Source organism: Paramisgurnus dabryanus, chromosome 5, assembly GCF_030506205.2.
Source record: "Paramisgurnus dabryanus chromosome 5, PD_genome_1.1, whole genome shotgun sequence".
NCBI classification, from domain to species: Eukaryota; Metazoa; Chordata; class Actinopteri; order Cypriniformes; family Cobitidae; genus Paramisgurnus; species Paramisgurnus dabryanus.
In genome coordinates, this window is record NC_133341.1 from 40,876,132 (window position 1) to 40,891,021 (window position 14,890).

Below are 14,890 nucleotides of genomic sequence, written 5' to 3' on the forward strand. Positions count from 1 at the left end.
TACACTTTATTTTTTTAGAATTTCAACTAATAAAATATATATTTCTTAATTATTTGTAACAAAATAAACATTGACACAGAGCATAATTTTAAAATATCAAATACACTTTATTTTTTTAGAATTTCAACTAATAAAATATATATTTCCTAAATATTTGTAACAAAATAAACATTGACACAGAGCATCATTTTTAAATGTCAAATACACTTTATTTTTTAGAATTTCAACTACATATTAAGTAAAATATATATTTCCTAAATATTTGTAACAAAATAAACATTGACACAGAGCATAATTTTTAAATGTCAAATACACTTTATTTTTTAGAATTTCAACTACACATTAAATAAAATATATATTTCCTAATTATTTGTAGCAAAATAAACATTGACACAGAGCATAATTTTTAAATATCAAATACACTTTATTTTTTTAGAATTTCAACTACACATTAAATAAAATATATATTTCCTAATTATTCGTAGCAAAATAAACATTGACACAGAGCATACTTTTTAAATATCAAATATACTTTATTTTTTTAGAATTTCAACTACACATTAAATAAAATATATATTTCCTAAATATTTGTAACAAAATAAACATTGACACAGAGCATAATTTTTAAATATTAAATTCACTTTATTTTTTTAGATTTTCAACTACACATTAAATAAAATATATATTTAATAAGTATTTGTAACAAAATAAACATTGACACAGAGCATAATTTTTAAATGTCAAATACACTTTATTTTTTAGAATTTCAACTACACTTGAAATAAAATATATATTTCCTAAGTAAATATTTCTGCACCACAAAAAAAAAACAGAACACCATTCTGTTATGTTTTTGCAACTGTCCCTCACTTCCGCGAAGCGCGCATCGTGCCGCCCCCACTTCCGCCCTAAAACGAGCGCCCTGGATCGCGTGCCCTGAATCGTGGCGCTGCGGGGCTGCCGCTGGATACATCTCGACACATGAGCGAGACTTAAAAGTTATTAGTTATGAAAAGAAATAAAGTGATCGGGTTTAAAGCAATAAACCAATGAAATGAACACGTTTACAATAAAATCAGCTGAAGTAGTAGCTTAGTAGTCACAACACGATTTACTATTTTATCTAGTAAACGCCCTTAAGTCCATTTTCAATAAAATTGCATCCTTAACCAGACAACGCGAGGGTAGGATAAAATGCCAGGACACCGGAAACATCTGAAACGTATTAATCTTAAGTAAAATGCGGAAGGAGATATGCCACAAGTAACAGTTACGTTCTGTTTTCTCTTTTTATAAGTTACATGTAAAGAGCGTACAATATGAGGTAGGTTGTTAATGATTTTTTAAACGTTTTAGGAACTAAGCTTAAACCTCTAGTTTCATTTTCGCATTTCATGAAGGGAAAGTAGCCTAAGTTTATTTGATGAGACGTTCACCAGATTGTGTGCTTTGAGAATGTAATGTTTTACAGTTAGAAAGTGAAGCAGGAAACATTCACAGAAGACACAGATTTTATCCTTTATCTCATTTATAATCTTTTCGAGGCGTTTTCTTTGGCATTTTTCCAGTTTATCGGCATTTGTGACTGGAAAAAAAACATTTCTTAGGTGGGGCTTTTATCCCACGACTTGTTTAATACATTGAAACCAAACAATTACTCAATTTGTTAGTTGCTAATATCTATGGATAGTTTTGCTGAAACTTTAAATGGAATACCGCAGGGATATTTTAGCGGGATACTTGTAGGTTCCCATTCATTTTTCCCATAGACTTTTGGATTATCACATAAATAAGCTCTGTGTTTAACAAACGTTTATAAAACTTACACGTTTCGTCCAACAAGTTAGTATTCACAAATGAACACAACTTGAATAAATTTTAGTCAAAAAGTCAAAATTAAATTTACATTTTTTAAATTTCTAGTAAACACATTAACACTTTAAAATTCATAAATTCATTTGTATTGAACTGTGAAGATTAACTTGTACATTTTGTCATGTAAATCCTGCATAAATTCAATTTTACAAAATGAAAAAATCACTCAAGCATTCCTTACGAAAATTAACCATGGTTTTACTACAGTTAAAAAAACATGGTGGGTAGACGGGGTATGATTGTAACACTTTTTTCTTCAGCGCCTAAAACTAAATTTTTTTTAGCTACATGTGTGAAACTTTTAGACAATGTGTTTGTCTACTACAAATGGCAACAGTTAAAATTTCTCCAACTATATCACAGACTTTTTGAGATGATGACAAATACAAGGTGGTCCTTTGTTACAACATACCCCACTACTGGGGTAGATTGTAACACATACTGGGGTAAGTTGTAACAGGTAGAAAAAATGCTCAAAAACTAAGGGTACTCCAAGTGTTATGCCACAACAACAGTTTTATTTTAAATGAATAGCTGCAACAATAAAATATGTGTGTGAATATGGGGAGTATGTGCATATTGTGTGTGTTTGTGCATGAATTGTCTTGAAATTCTAAATAGTTCCATGCGGACGACACAGAAATCTTCCTCTTCTAAAGAGGAGTTATCAGCCTTCACCCTTTTCCTAGCAGTTTTTTTACCTTCTTGTTGTGGCTTTTCACACCATGTGAAAAGCCATTTTGTGTTAAATCACAAAAAATGTTCTTATTTGTATGTAAGGGGATGGTTTCCAAACACGTGTTACAACCTACCCCATCATCACTGTCACCCATTGTTTAGCTAGCTGTCTGAGAAAACTGAAACTGTCACATGACTCCTATCTTATCCCTGATTCGTGGAATTGGTAGTGTTACAACTCTCCCCGTGTTACAACTATACCCGGTCTCCACTACTGTAGTAAAACCATGATAACCACAAAATAACCATGGTTTTGACTAGAGGTCGACCGATTTATCGGCCGGCCGATTAATTGGCCGATTTTTGGCATATTTAAAAAAATCGGCTTTGGCCGATTTTGCTGCAAAATTAGGCCGATTAATAGGCAGGCGCATCTGCGGGCACTTAAGCGCTGTTGTAGAACTCGTGACGCTGCCTGCCTCTTGCTGCAAGCAGCTCGCTCCCGTCTCGTGTGTGTGCAGCGCAGCTGCAGCCATGCCTTGTTCACAAACAGCTTTACTAAATGATGGCGGATCGCGCGAATTAAGCAGCCAGTACAACAGCGCGACGGGCTTATGTCTCGCGGTGCACTGTCCGTGCAAAGATTAGACTCATGATGAGTTTTGTTTGCGTGACAGAGAGAGAAGAGCCGCGCCCGCACGCTTTCTGTCTCCCTGCTTTTATTACTCAAAACAAAACTGACCCGATGGCGAAAGGTCGGAAGACCAAATCATATCCACCGAGGAAATGTTTTTCGTGTTGTTACAGTAAGACTTTGTTTACAGTTTTGCGCTGCTCAGCCTGGATTAGAACACAGCGCGTCTGATTCGCGAACTGACTCCTTTGAACGGATTCGTTTGAATGAACGGTTGAAACAACAGATCTGTCCCAACACTAAAGTCACCAGATGTCACTGTCAGCACAATCAGTCACTTATAGCGTCTCACAAATGAGAATGTAAATGTGTTTAAAAAGATTTGCCCTAAATAACAGTCTCAACTAAAAACCATAGACATTTACTATGTTAACTTTATGATGAATAAATATTTTATCAGGTCTACCAAATAAGGATTTTATCCTACAAAGCAATAAAAGCCATGGTAAAAAACTGATCAAAGATGATGACAGCAGAGTGTCAGGTAATATCTGTGTCTGATAAATGCATGGTGCAGAGGAGGTTGTAAAACTCTTCAGAAAGACCAGTCATATATTTTTAAATACTTTGACTTAAATAGTGACATTTTTGCATTTAAAATATCTGCTAATAATGATGAAAACATTTTGATTATTATGTACATATAGAAAATCGGCCAAACATATCGGCCATCGGCTGCCCTGATTTCTAAAAAATCGGCATCGGCCAGAGAAAAAGCATATTGGTCGACCTCTAGTTTTGACAACCATGGTTTTCAAAAACCATAGTTAAAGGTGCAATTTGTAATATATTTGCAGTCATAAAATGTAAGAAAGGGACAGCACAGAAGAATATATTTGCAGTAAAATCTCCAAAAACCACTAGGCCAGTGTTATATATTTTGTCCAGCTGATTACTATCAATATCTGTAATGTTTTCAACTACTTGTAAATCATGAGAAAATTTCCATTCAAAACATTGACACGGGGCAGTGCAGTCTCCTGTCAATGACGTTAATATCCATGTGACCCTTTGTCACCGCCTTTACTGACGTAAACCACATGACAACAGTGGTCGAGCTCGAAAAAATAAAATGGCGGCCAAGGAAGCAGCTGGAGCACAAATTTAGTGAAAATAAACGTATATTTTCACTTTTTAAGCATTTTAATTGCATTTCTAGCGAGAAATTAGTATTGTAGTTTTCAAATATGTGATTAGTTATCACAAAGGCGCTCTCTGTTTATATTTCAAACACGCTGCCTTTCAAGTGCGTCGGAAAGCCTTTCTCTGAGCGGCCTTCAGGCCTCCGAGGCCGAAGTCATTTCCTCAAGAGGCAGCGAGGCAACAAGTCCTCACTGTCTTGAGTTTTCGGACGCAGCGAGCCAGTGTTGTGGACAAATGCGGAACTATGCGATAGCGCCTGTCGGGCTACGCGCTTGCTTATGAACTTATGGATATCTCTGTACCGTCTGCCGCTGGTTGTGTCAGCTCCTGTAAGCGTACGGGCCAACCAAACGACCCAAAAAGAGTTTGGAACAAAACGAGAGAGGATCAATTTGTTGTTGCATTATCTGGATGGAGAGAGCTTCACGACAACATTTAACTAGACCGAGATTCTGATCCTGCTTGTGTTTTACACGATGGGTGAGTTGTTTTGATTCGTATCTCTTCAAAAAACGTATGCTATTATATTGATCACAACATTAGTGTGTAGATTGTAATCAGCGCGTCTTCCCGCGGACGTTATGCACATCAAAGGTATTGTACAGCAATATAAATGGTCATTTTAAGATACTTCACAATAAGATTTGTACTGTCAATACATTATGTCAAAAATCATTGTAGATTGTAAGTTGAAAACTTAATTCTGTGCTGTGTTTACCATCGAATTTGGACTAATACTGTAATATCAATATGACTAACAATTTCGTTTTGAACATCACATATAAACTTACATAATGAAATAAACTATGTCATCAAACGCAACATTTATAAGACTTGATTACCTTACGTGATTTCTCGTTCGCGTCTGATTGATGTGGTTGAGTTAAAGACTACAAATCCCATAATTCCACGCTGCTTCAGAGCGTCAGTAAACAACATCATTGTTATTGTTTGATCTGGCGCCATCTAGCGGCGAAAATAATACAAACTGCATCTTTAAACCATGGTTAGTGTAGTAAAACCATGGTTTTGCTGATAGTGATCAATTCACCAAAAAACATGCTTACTACACTTTTACCACAATAAAACGTTTTAATTTAGGTTAATTTTCGTAAGGGATATTTTGTCATGACAATCCTGCATAAATTAAAACGTATCAAATGAAGAACTAGTCCCATTTTGTTATGACATTTCTGCAGAAAAACGTCAATGTCATCCCTGAACAGGAAATGAAACACGAAGGGCTTTCTGTTAGCTCACCAGATTGGTGAGGGCCAATGACATAAAAGTGGGTGTAAAAACGCCAGCTTCCTCACATGAATGAAAATATTTTATTTTGTTTTGCAAGGGGGATTGTAAAATTAGTGAAGTTAGTTGTGGTTTTGATAAAATCATCGATTTTTAATTAATCTCGTAATAAAATATAATGACTGGACACAGTATAACCTCGCCTCACATAGGTGCTCTGCTACAGTAGTATGATAGTCCATGTCAAAATAACAGTTTTATTATCATCAAGTGTTATTTTTCTAGTGTTCACCTCACTTTTCCGAGTCATTGATACACTTTTTTTTGTAAATATATCCAAGAAACACACAAAGGGCACTATTCCCGTTGTCACCTCAGCTTAGACCTGCGGTGTACTTTCAGCAAAGATGCTTATATTATGGAGATGGCAAACTTCCATTAGAAAACACAAAACGGTCAACTTGGGTAGCGTGTAGCGCCTCAGCCATTCAATAATGATCAGTAATATATGTTGTGGAGTGTAACGACAGTCAGTTACAGTTTACATTTTACAGTTTCTTGACAGAATTTAAGATTTTAATCTGTTCATTAAAACGGCTTCTGGTCTCCTTCCCTGTTTATAGCAGCGTTAGCAGTGTTGCTATGCTAAGCTTACAGGCTTTCCTGAAGAGGGTTTTTGCTTTTAGTATCCTAACTGTAGAGTATTTGCATTTTCTATATCGGACCATATCAGATCCACTGCGGATGCCATTTCGTTACGTTGGCTGCCAGGCTCGCCTCGCATGACAGTTAAAAGCATGTTTGGCTTCGAGCATCGATGGCTAGTTTAACTTCTGCGCGCTGCTTAATTTTTTTCCGGCTGTATATATAAACTCAAATATGTGGGTTTTTATATTTGAGACAGAGCACAGCTCAACATTATTATTCATGACCCTTTCAAATAAGGTAACAGGGACAAATCGTAAGGTTGTAAATAGACATGTTAATTGTCTCTGAATTATTTTTGCACTTAAAGTCACATACCTTCTATGTAGGTATCAGGGAACAATGCAGCATATTATATCAATGTATTCTTTGGCACCTTTAAAGAAATTGTAAATATACAAAAAATTGTTTGTATGGTTTGGTTTAAGGGTAGGGACAGAAAATATCTTTAGCATGGTACAAAACAAAGTCAATGGAAAGTTTTGAAATTATGAGAGTACAGTTGTTGTGTACATGGCCTGTTTTTATACAAATGTTTTATCAATTTTTTTGTCTGAGCATTTTCTTGTTTGTATTTCAGTGACGACAATGCCATAAAAACCAGACTGCTTCAGCAGGAGTGCCACTTTACGTGGTCTTTAAGGGAAGAAGACTTTTCCGTCACTGATTTACTGAATCGTCTGGATGAACAGATTCAATTGGAATCCGGTGAGGCAAGAGTAACACGAGCTTACAACAGTTTAGGATTTGTTCATTACATTCACGACAACCTGCAGGAAGCGCACAAAAATCTGCAGAAATCTGTGCAGCTCGCAAAGGAGTACTACAAAGAAAAAAGTGATTCATATCTTATTGTTACCTATGGAAACCTTGCTTGGTTACACTATTACATGAAAACATTCTCCACATGTGAAGACTACTTGAGATTGTTAGAGAGGATTCACGAAACATCTTCTAAAGATCTCACCAATAGCATTTCTCTAGAGGTGCTCCGAGAAAAGGGTTGGGCGTTTCTCAAATTCTGTCGAAAATACTACAATGGTGCTAAGGAGTGCTTCAGACAAGCCCTTGAAAAAAACCCACATGACAGTGATTTGAACGCAGGTTATGCTATTGCATTGTATCGCACAACGGAAACACCTGACTCTTTGTTAATTCAACAACTCCAAAGAGCTATAAAGCTTAATCCAGATGATGCCGTTTTACTTGTGCTGCTCGCCCTGAGAATGCTCCACTTCACAGACGATGAAAAAGCATCTCAAACTCAAGTGGAGTTGGTGATTTCTTCCTTGTTAAAGTCTCGTGAAAATCCTCATGTTTTGAGATACGCTGCACAGTTTTTCCGCCAATTGGGAACTGTGGATGTCGCCATTCGTCTTCTTGAAAAAGCATTGAAGAATACACCAAATTCAGCCTTTTTACACCATCAACTGGCTAGGTGTTATATCAATAAAAATCAAACACTGAAAATGAAAAAAGCTGAGTGTGATGAAAAGTTTCTGAACAGATGTATCTATCATCTGGAAAGGGCAATCACATTGAAGCCCTCATTCATTGTTGCTTTGGCAGATTTGGGTCTGCAGTATGGACGAAAAGGTAGTTTCCCAAAAGCTGAGAAAAAGTTTGAAGAAGCATTTAAATTGGCCAATATTCAAAAGGAGCATCTGTACAGAGTTTATTGTTTATTTGGCCAATACCAGCTCCTCTGCCTTCACTCTGAAGAAAAGGCCATTTACAATTTCATGCAGGGTCTAAGGCTTCAGCCCGAATCATCAGAGGACGAGTTGTGTGAGAGTTACCTGAGAAAGATTGCTGAAGATCGTATCAAAAACACCCAAAACCCACAGGACAGCAAGGCGAGTGGAATATATGGATTCATTTATGAAGTGAAAGGAGAAAAACAACAAGCTGCTAAATACTATGAGAGAGCTCTGAAGTATGGACCTGCTGATTGTAAGCACAATTCTGTGTTATTCTTTTATCATATTCAGAGTCATTATGCCAAAATAATGGGAAAAATCAAGTTAGATAACTTTTATGCTTTTACACATTTACTAACTGTAATTTGACTGTAACATAAAGATAGAATAAAGTACAAAAAAAGTTCAATATAAAGTAGAACCGAAAAAGGTTGTATAAGGTGCTTTATACAGTGTAGACCGTTTCAGCACCAACAACATAAAAAGGTTTTGTTGCCCAAACTTAACTTCCCGTAAAGTTTCGCAAATAATCAATAATACCAGACTTGATTATCTCTGATAACAAAAAAAAAGATAATTACCTTAGTTCAAAATAGCTAAAGGGTATCAACTGTAAGACTGAGCTAACGTTACTATGTAATATTAAAGGGATAATTCACCCAAAAATCAAAAATATCAAAATTCACTAAATCCTTTGATTGTCTTTGTTTTTTGATATTTTTGATGAAAACCAAAAGGCTTGTGAATGTCCCATAGACTGTTATTCCACTGACACCATTCAAGCCCAGAAGTGGTTCAATCAGTAGCATTGAGAACACTTTTGTGCAGAAAGAAAACAAAACTATTTACTTTATTCTGTAATTTTTTTTGTTAATATTTTGTCCTTTTTGGTCCTTCTACTTGTTTTTAATGAATAATATTTAAAGGAACAGTATGTAAGAAATTTATATCAATTAATCATAAAATAGCCCTGATATGTCAATAGACATTAAGAAATCATTTTCATTTCAAATACTTATATCACTCACAACAGTGGTCCGGCCAGGATATTGTCATTTAAAAAGTGGATTTGCAGCCCTCAACTGATGTTTATGTTGTCATGTTGTGTATTGGCCACTAGGTGTGTGACTGCAGTACCAGTTTTGGCCACAAACCTACATACTGTTCCTTTAATAGAGCACAACTTGACTATTAAATGCTAACCGATTTCACCCATAAACAATAACGCCTAAATAAAAAGCGCAAAATGTAAGAAATTTAGAAATGTGTTTACTATAACAATTGAGGAACTCACAGGCAAAAGCCGCTAAACACCACGTCATTCAAAAATTTGATAATTATATTAACCGAATGCTCTCGGCACATATTATATGTTCATCAAATACCTTCACTTCAAATTCGCTTAATCTTTAGGCCATTCAGAAATACTGCTTTGTTGACAGAATTTGCTTAACATCACATTGATTTTTCAGCAAAGTCCTCTAAGTGCACAAAGATGAATTGGGAGAATTACGGTTAGATGAGTAGTTACACGATTAAGTATGGTGGCACAAAATAAAACGTTGACGTCTACCTATCAAACACCATATCTTCAACATATCTCGAAAACACGAAGCCTGTTAACAAAAAATCCCACAGCAACTTTTTTCAGAAGCTGCGTAATATCATTGCTCCTGCTGCAGCCATGTTACGCCAGCAAAGTCACCAGAATGAGAGTATAGTATAGTCATATCGGCTTAGAAAATCTAAACTTTTAATTTTCTGTCGGTCTTAGTACACGATGTAACTACAAGAGAGTAAAGCTTTAAATTGGAAAAATATTGAAACTCTGTGGTTATTTTTTTTATCGTGATGCTAATAGTCTAATCAGATTCAATGGATTATTCTAAGCTAAAAGTGCTAGCGCCAGACCCGGAGATCAGCTAAATGGATTGCAAAACGGTAAAAATTAAATGTTTAACTCTAGGGGAGCTGAAAAATAAGCTGCCCCATTAAGGGTTTCAAAATTTAAAAACTATAAACAAAATCTATTAAAGGTGTTGTCATTTCTACATGATAAACCAAGATAATTAAAATATGCTTTATTGAAACCAAAGCATTATCAGTAACATTGTTGTTGTTTTTCTAACAGGTAAAAGCATTTTGCTCACAGAGATGAGGATTTGGCTCCTGAGTTTCAACGAAGCAGAAAAATCCATTTTAAATCTCATATTTGATGGAGGGAGTTATGAAGAAGGACTTTGTTCTAGTGGTAAGCTGAAGAGTGTCAAAGGCACAGTAGCCAAGAAAAATGTAAACCTGTTTGAGATTGACATCTGCAATGCCAAGAGAATCCTTAGATGGGAAAGAATGGCTCTTAATCCTGGACCTCATGCAGTTATACTTGCCTTTTCACTGGAGCATGGGCAATTCACAGAAGAAACTGAAAAGATCCTTAAGGATTTAGAGTTTCTTGGAGAGGAATTCTGGAATCGTCTTATAGTCGTATTTACAGAGGGAGACTGTAGCATGAGTGAATACCATGGAGATCAAGGAAGAGTAGTAGAGTGGCTTCTAGAAAAATGTGGAAGGAGATACTACATCACTGGCAAAGAGTCAGAAAGCCTTCAAAAAGAGCTTTCAAAGAAGATTATGGAGATGAATTGGATGAATAAGTCAATGCATCTGCTATTACCACAGATGTCAGATGGAGATTCTCAATGTCTCTCAGAAGACTTAACAGTAAGTCTTACAGTAGTGTTTTTGTTGCTTTTATGATGATTTGTTTAAGATCTTTTTTGTTAATGTCTGTGTAATAAAATCAGTAATATCTCAATCGTTTAAAACTATGCTGTCCATTATTTTATTTTCCCAGGGGATGGAAATAAAAGATGATGATTTGGTCACTCCCGAGATAATCGTTCAGGAAGGACAAACTGCATACAGGTATTGTGTGAAGAGACCGGTAATGGAAGCTAAGGCCTGGGACAAACTAGACGATTTTCACATTTTATCAGGTTTTAAATCTCAGGAGATCACAGAACTAAGGACTTTTTTAACCGATTTCTAACATTATAATCTTTAGAAAGGAAACAAGAATTATTTGACCAGACCGCAAATTATACTGCGGTACTGAGCGTTCACACTAGTCAAACAAACCAGGCTTTGGGGGTCAAACCATAGACTGTAAAAAAAGCATAGTTGATGACTTGCAGTTTAAATCACTTCCATATTGGCTTTATCAGAGAGATCAGAAAGTTGCCCCTCGGGTCAAACGTGCCCGGGCGTTTGGTTTGGATAGTGTGAATGCGCCCTAAAGGTTGTGTATGAGTTTCCATTCATATCTGTTTCTTCATTGAAATCCAACAGGATATCATGCAGGAATGCAGGTTGGTTCCACTGTAAGTTTACACGGCTTGGATTTAACATGAAAGGAGAAGGGGAGTTGCTCTACAGTACTGTTCTTCCAGAAAGTGGCACTCCAATTCCCACTAACTGTTACCCAGCAGGTCCTCTGTATGACATCAAATGTGTTCAGGGTGAACTTTGCCAACTCAGACTGCCTCACTGCGAAACCTTCATTGGTAAGTCAATGATCAACAGAAGATCACATGAAATGTACATTTTAGTCAATTAACTATTAGAGCTATAATGAATCTAAGCAATATTTCATCAAACACCACTGCAAATCCCTAAAATGATTTTTGACTCCACAGAGGATGCCATCTATTCAATGTCAGTTATTCATTATTCTGGTGACAGTGTTGAGGTTCTCAAAGCCCAAAATATCACAAGCACACATGTGACCGTGAGCATCCCTGGAACGTCAAGATTCAGGATCACAAAGATTATTAACTGGTTTAAGGAAAAGATCATGGGACAAGTGATAGTATTGTACCGTCAACCAGCACACAGACTGCATGCATTTCTACAGCCTTGTAATGTGGATCCCAGAAAAGTAAGCCATAAAGTTTTTAAGTTATATCAATGCACTTTAAGCTAATGGCTAATTGTATATACCTGTATGCTTGCTTTCAGGTGGCTGATTGTTTTCCAAATTATAAATTAATCCAAACAATTTCTGAATGTGATCTTAAACATAACTGCACATACAGCATGACCTGTGATTCACTAGAGGAACATGGAGCATCCGTAGCTCCAAAAATAAAGATACAACCTCCGGTCAGTATGTTTAGGAATAAACAAAGATTTCACATACAGTAATATGCATGACAAATAGATGTGCAATTTTTACATTTTTGAATTGGAAAAAGTTTGTTTTCCATTACTTAAATGATCAAAATCATCTCTCTTTTCAGAAAAAAAAATTCCGGTGCTCTTTTAAAGAAAGACCTCATTACTATCCAACATTTGAATTGTTTCTGCCAAATGATGTGATGAAAGTGAAGTTATCCCTAAAAAATGAACATTTTGATCCAGCAAGAGTTGTGTGGAATTGTGAAATACACCTCGAAGGTAAGCAAAAATTATTAAAAGATTTTGATTTAGCTTATAAAATAATATTGACATTATTATTCAGACATTGAAAATTAAACTTTAATTTGGAAAATTTGGAAATCATAATGCACAGCTCAACAAGGTTCCCATAATGCATATAAATAAAGTGTACATCTGATGTGCACTCAATAGCTAGAAAATATCCATAATGCACCTAAAGTCTTGTGCAAACTAAATAACTGCAAAAGATTTTGCCACAGACCTCAATGTTGCACTCAGTGTCTTAATCTGATCACTCGTGCTTATTAGTGACATATAGGAAATTGTGAATGATGTTATGGGGAGCCATTTTAGATTCAGACAATGTATACGTTTCCCAAACGCTGAATCTTAACTTTTTTCCAACTTCTTTCCTACAGAATATGCAACAAACAAATCAGTCAGTTCATCAACAAATGAGCAGTGTAAGTATGTACATTGTATGTTTTTTATCAGACCTAAAGTCATACATTTTGAATTGTGGAGAACCTTTGTTACCTTTGACATGATGATGTTGTCTGATTATTTTTCATTTCACATACATATACTATTACAGTAACAATGCGTAAGTGTTGCTGACTACACTTTGTTGTCCTCTATAGATAAATCCTTTCTGAAAGCCAACAAACAAAAGCTCATCCAAAGGGTGCTAAATGTTGATGCTATTTTGGATGGTCTAACCGATGTTGTAGAGCAAGAACAACTCAAGAAAATCAGAGCAAAGACAATAAGTCAGGAAAAAATGAGGGAACTCTATGACATTTTAGAAGTACGAGGGTCAAAATTCCAACAAAGAGTTTTCACTTTGCTTCAGGAAAATGAAAGATACCTTATGGAAGAACTGATGGCAACTGCTGGGAAATTCAGTTAAGACAGATCAGCGCCAGCAGCCAAGTGGACAGGACATTTTTGGGCAAAGTCCTGGCTTGTGGTCGTTCCCAACTCCTGTTGCTCTCTCATCCTTATAGATTTTTTCGTCCATCGTGTCCTGACTAATGAACGTTTTCCCTGCCATTGACGAGTTATCTCATCAATTAAGAGAAAACATTTCCCTGCCAATGACGCTTCCCTAACAAGTTTTTTCCGGTAATCTGTAATTCCGCTGTATGTTTTGATAATTATTCTGATCTGTAGTTCCTAAAAATGCATTTATCTCAGCTTTTGCTCAAATTTTGTATTTTTGAAGAAACCTACCAATATTTAAAGGCAGAGTGCACAATGTTTCAAAAACGCTTTGGAAAAGGGAGTCGGCCGACTACCAAAACACACTTGTAGCCAATCAGCAGTAAGGGGCGTGTCTACCAACTGACATCCTTGCCGGGTTTGCGTATGTGTGGGGTGGCTCTATTAAAAGAAGGTCCAGATTCTATTGGGGTAGGGGCGTGTATGTTTAGGTGATTTCAAATGTCAACATTGGCTTTCAAACATTGTGCACTCCGCCTTTAAGAGGTTATAAAAAGAGAACAAATAAAGATATAGCATGAAACTTTTTTGTTTGAAAGCAGAGGGTCTGTTCTTTCATTTGATATATTTGTATGTTTATATTTATAGAATAATTTTTTCCTGGAAGGCATTTTTGAAAATCACAAAAAATGCTGGCGGGCAACTTTAAAAAAGGAAAAAATGGCAGGGAATGAGTTAAAAGTGACAAGTACCTTAAAAAAAACTCATTTATAAAGATTATTTAGAGAATTGAGAAACCAACATCAGCACATAACCCGATTTATAAGCAGAAAGTGTGTGTGTGTAATAATGTGCATTTTTCTTTATTAAATAAATTATTATGTATGTATGTATGTATGTATTTGGAAAGTTATTAGCCCAAATTATTGGAAGCATTTAACACTGAATGAGGTGTACTCCTTTACAGTGAAACAAAATATTATGAATTTCTGATTTTTTTTCTATTATTGTGATGCACTGTGGATAGGCTCCATCCATTGTTTGACCCAAGAAAGGACTAAGCGGGTTGTTAAGAACAGATTGATGATTTATATATAAAACAAGGCTATACATAATAACTGGCTATAATGTGTTTAAAATGTAAGTTATTCAATGTTGAGTTTTTGTTCAAAGAACTGTTGTAATAAAGCAATGTTTCAGTTTAGCTAATGTGATAATAATTGTTATTATTAATAACATATTAAAAAGTATCTGAAATTTCAGTAAAAACAGTGAAAGTGGTTAATGCATGTATTGTAACACACTCTCAATATAGATGTTACTCTGAGGGGGTTCAACAGATAATCGAGCTGTACTGTTAAATAACCTTTACACAAAATCAATGATCTCCTTATCTTATTTTATTTATCCCACATATGCTCCCAAACATATTCAAAGAAAACAACATATACATAGAAACAACCTCATG

General features: G+C 35.6%; 1 protein-coding gene across 2 annotated transcripts; it reads left to right on the plus strand.

Moving 5' to 3' along the window:
- The first annotated feature begins 891 nt into the window (after positions 1–891).
- LOC135774230 (uncharacterized) lies at positions 892–14,537 on the plus strand. Of its 2 annotated transcripts, none has more exons than XM_073814760.1 (10): positions 892–1,324; positions 6,924–8,296; positions 10,175–10,764; positions 10,898–10,968; positions 11,392–11,606; positions 11,739–11,980; positions 12,061–12,204; positions 12,342–12,498; positions 12,900–12,948; positions 13,122–13,236. In XM_073814760.1, exons 1-10 carry the CDS (start codon positions 1,320–1,322, stop codon positions 13,123–13,125), a joined length of 2,850 nt encoding a protein of 949 aa, XP_073670861.1. In that variant the 5' UTR covers positions 892–1,319; the 3' UTR covers positions 13,126–13,236. The 2 variants fall into 2 exon arrangements, with proteins under 2 accessions (XP_073670861.1, XP_065140260.1); XM_065284188.2 differs by having other exon boundaries at positions 894–1,324; positions 12,900–12,944; positions 13,122–14,537.
- The last annotated feature ends 353 nt before the right edge of the window (positions 14,538–14,890 follow it).

Excerpts from the sequence above, each read along its gene's own strand:
- LOC135774230 (XM_065284188.2), top strand. Across the intron at positions 10,969-11,391 it reads GAAGGACAAACTGCATACAG|GATATCATGCAGGAATGCAG; the intron begins GTATTGTGTGAA and ends GAAATCCAACAG. Across the intron at positions 11,607-11,738 it reads TCACTGCGAAACCTTCATTG|AGGATGCCATCTATTCAATG; the intron begins GTAAGTCAATGA and ends TTGACTCCACAG.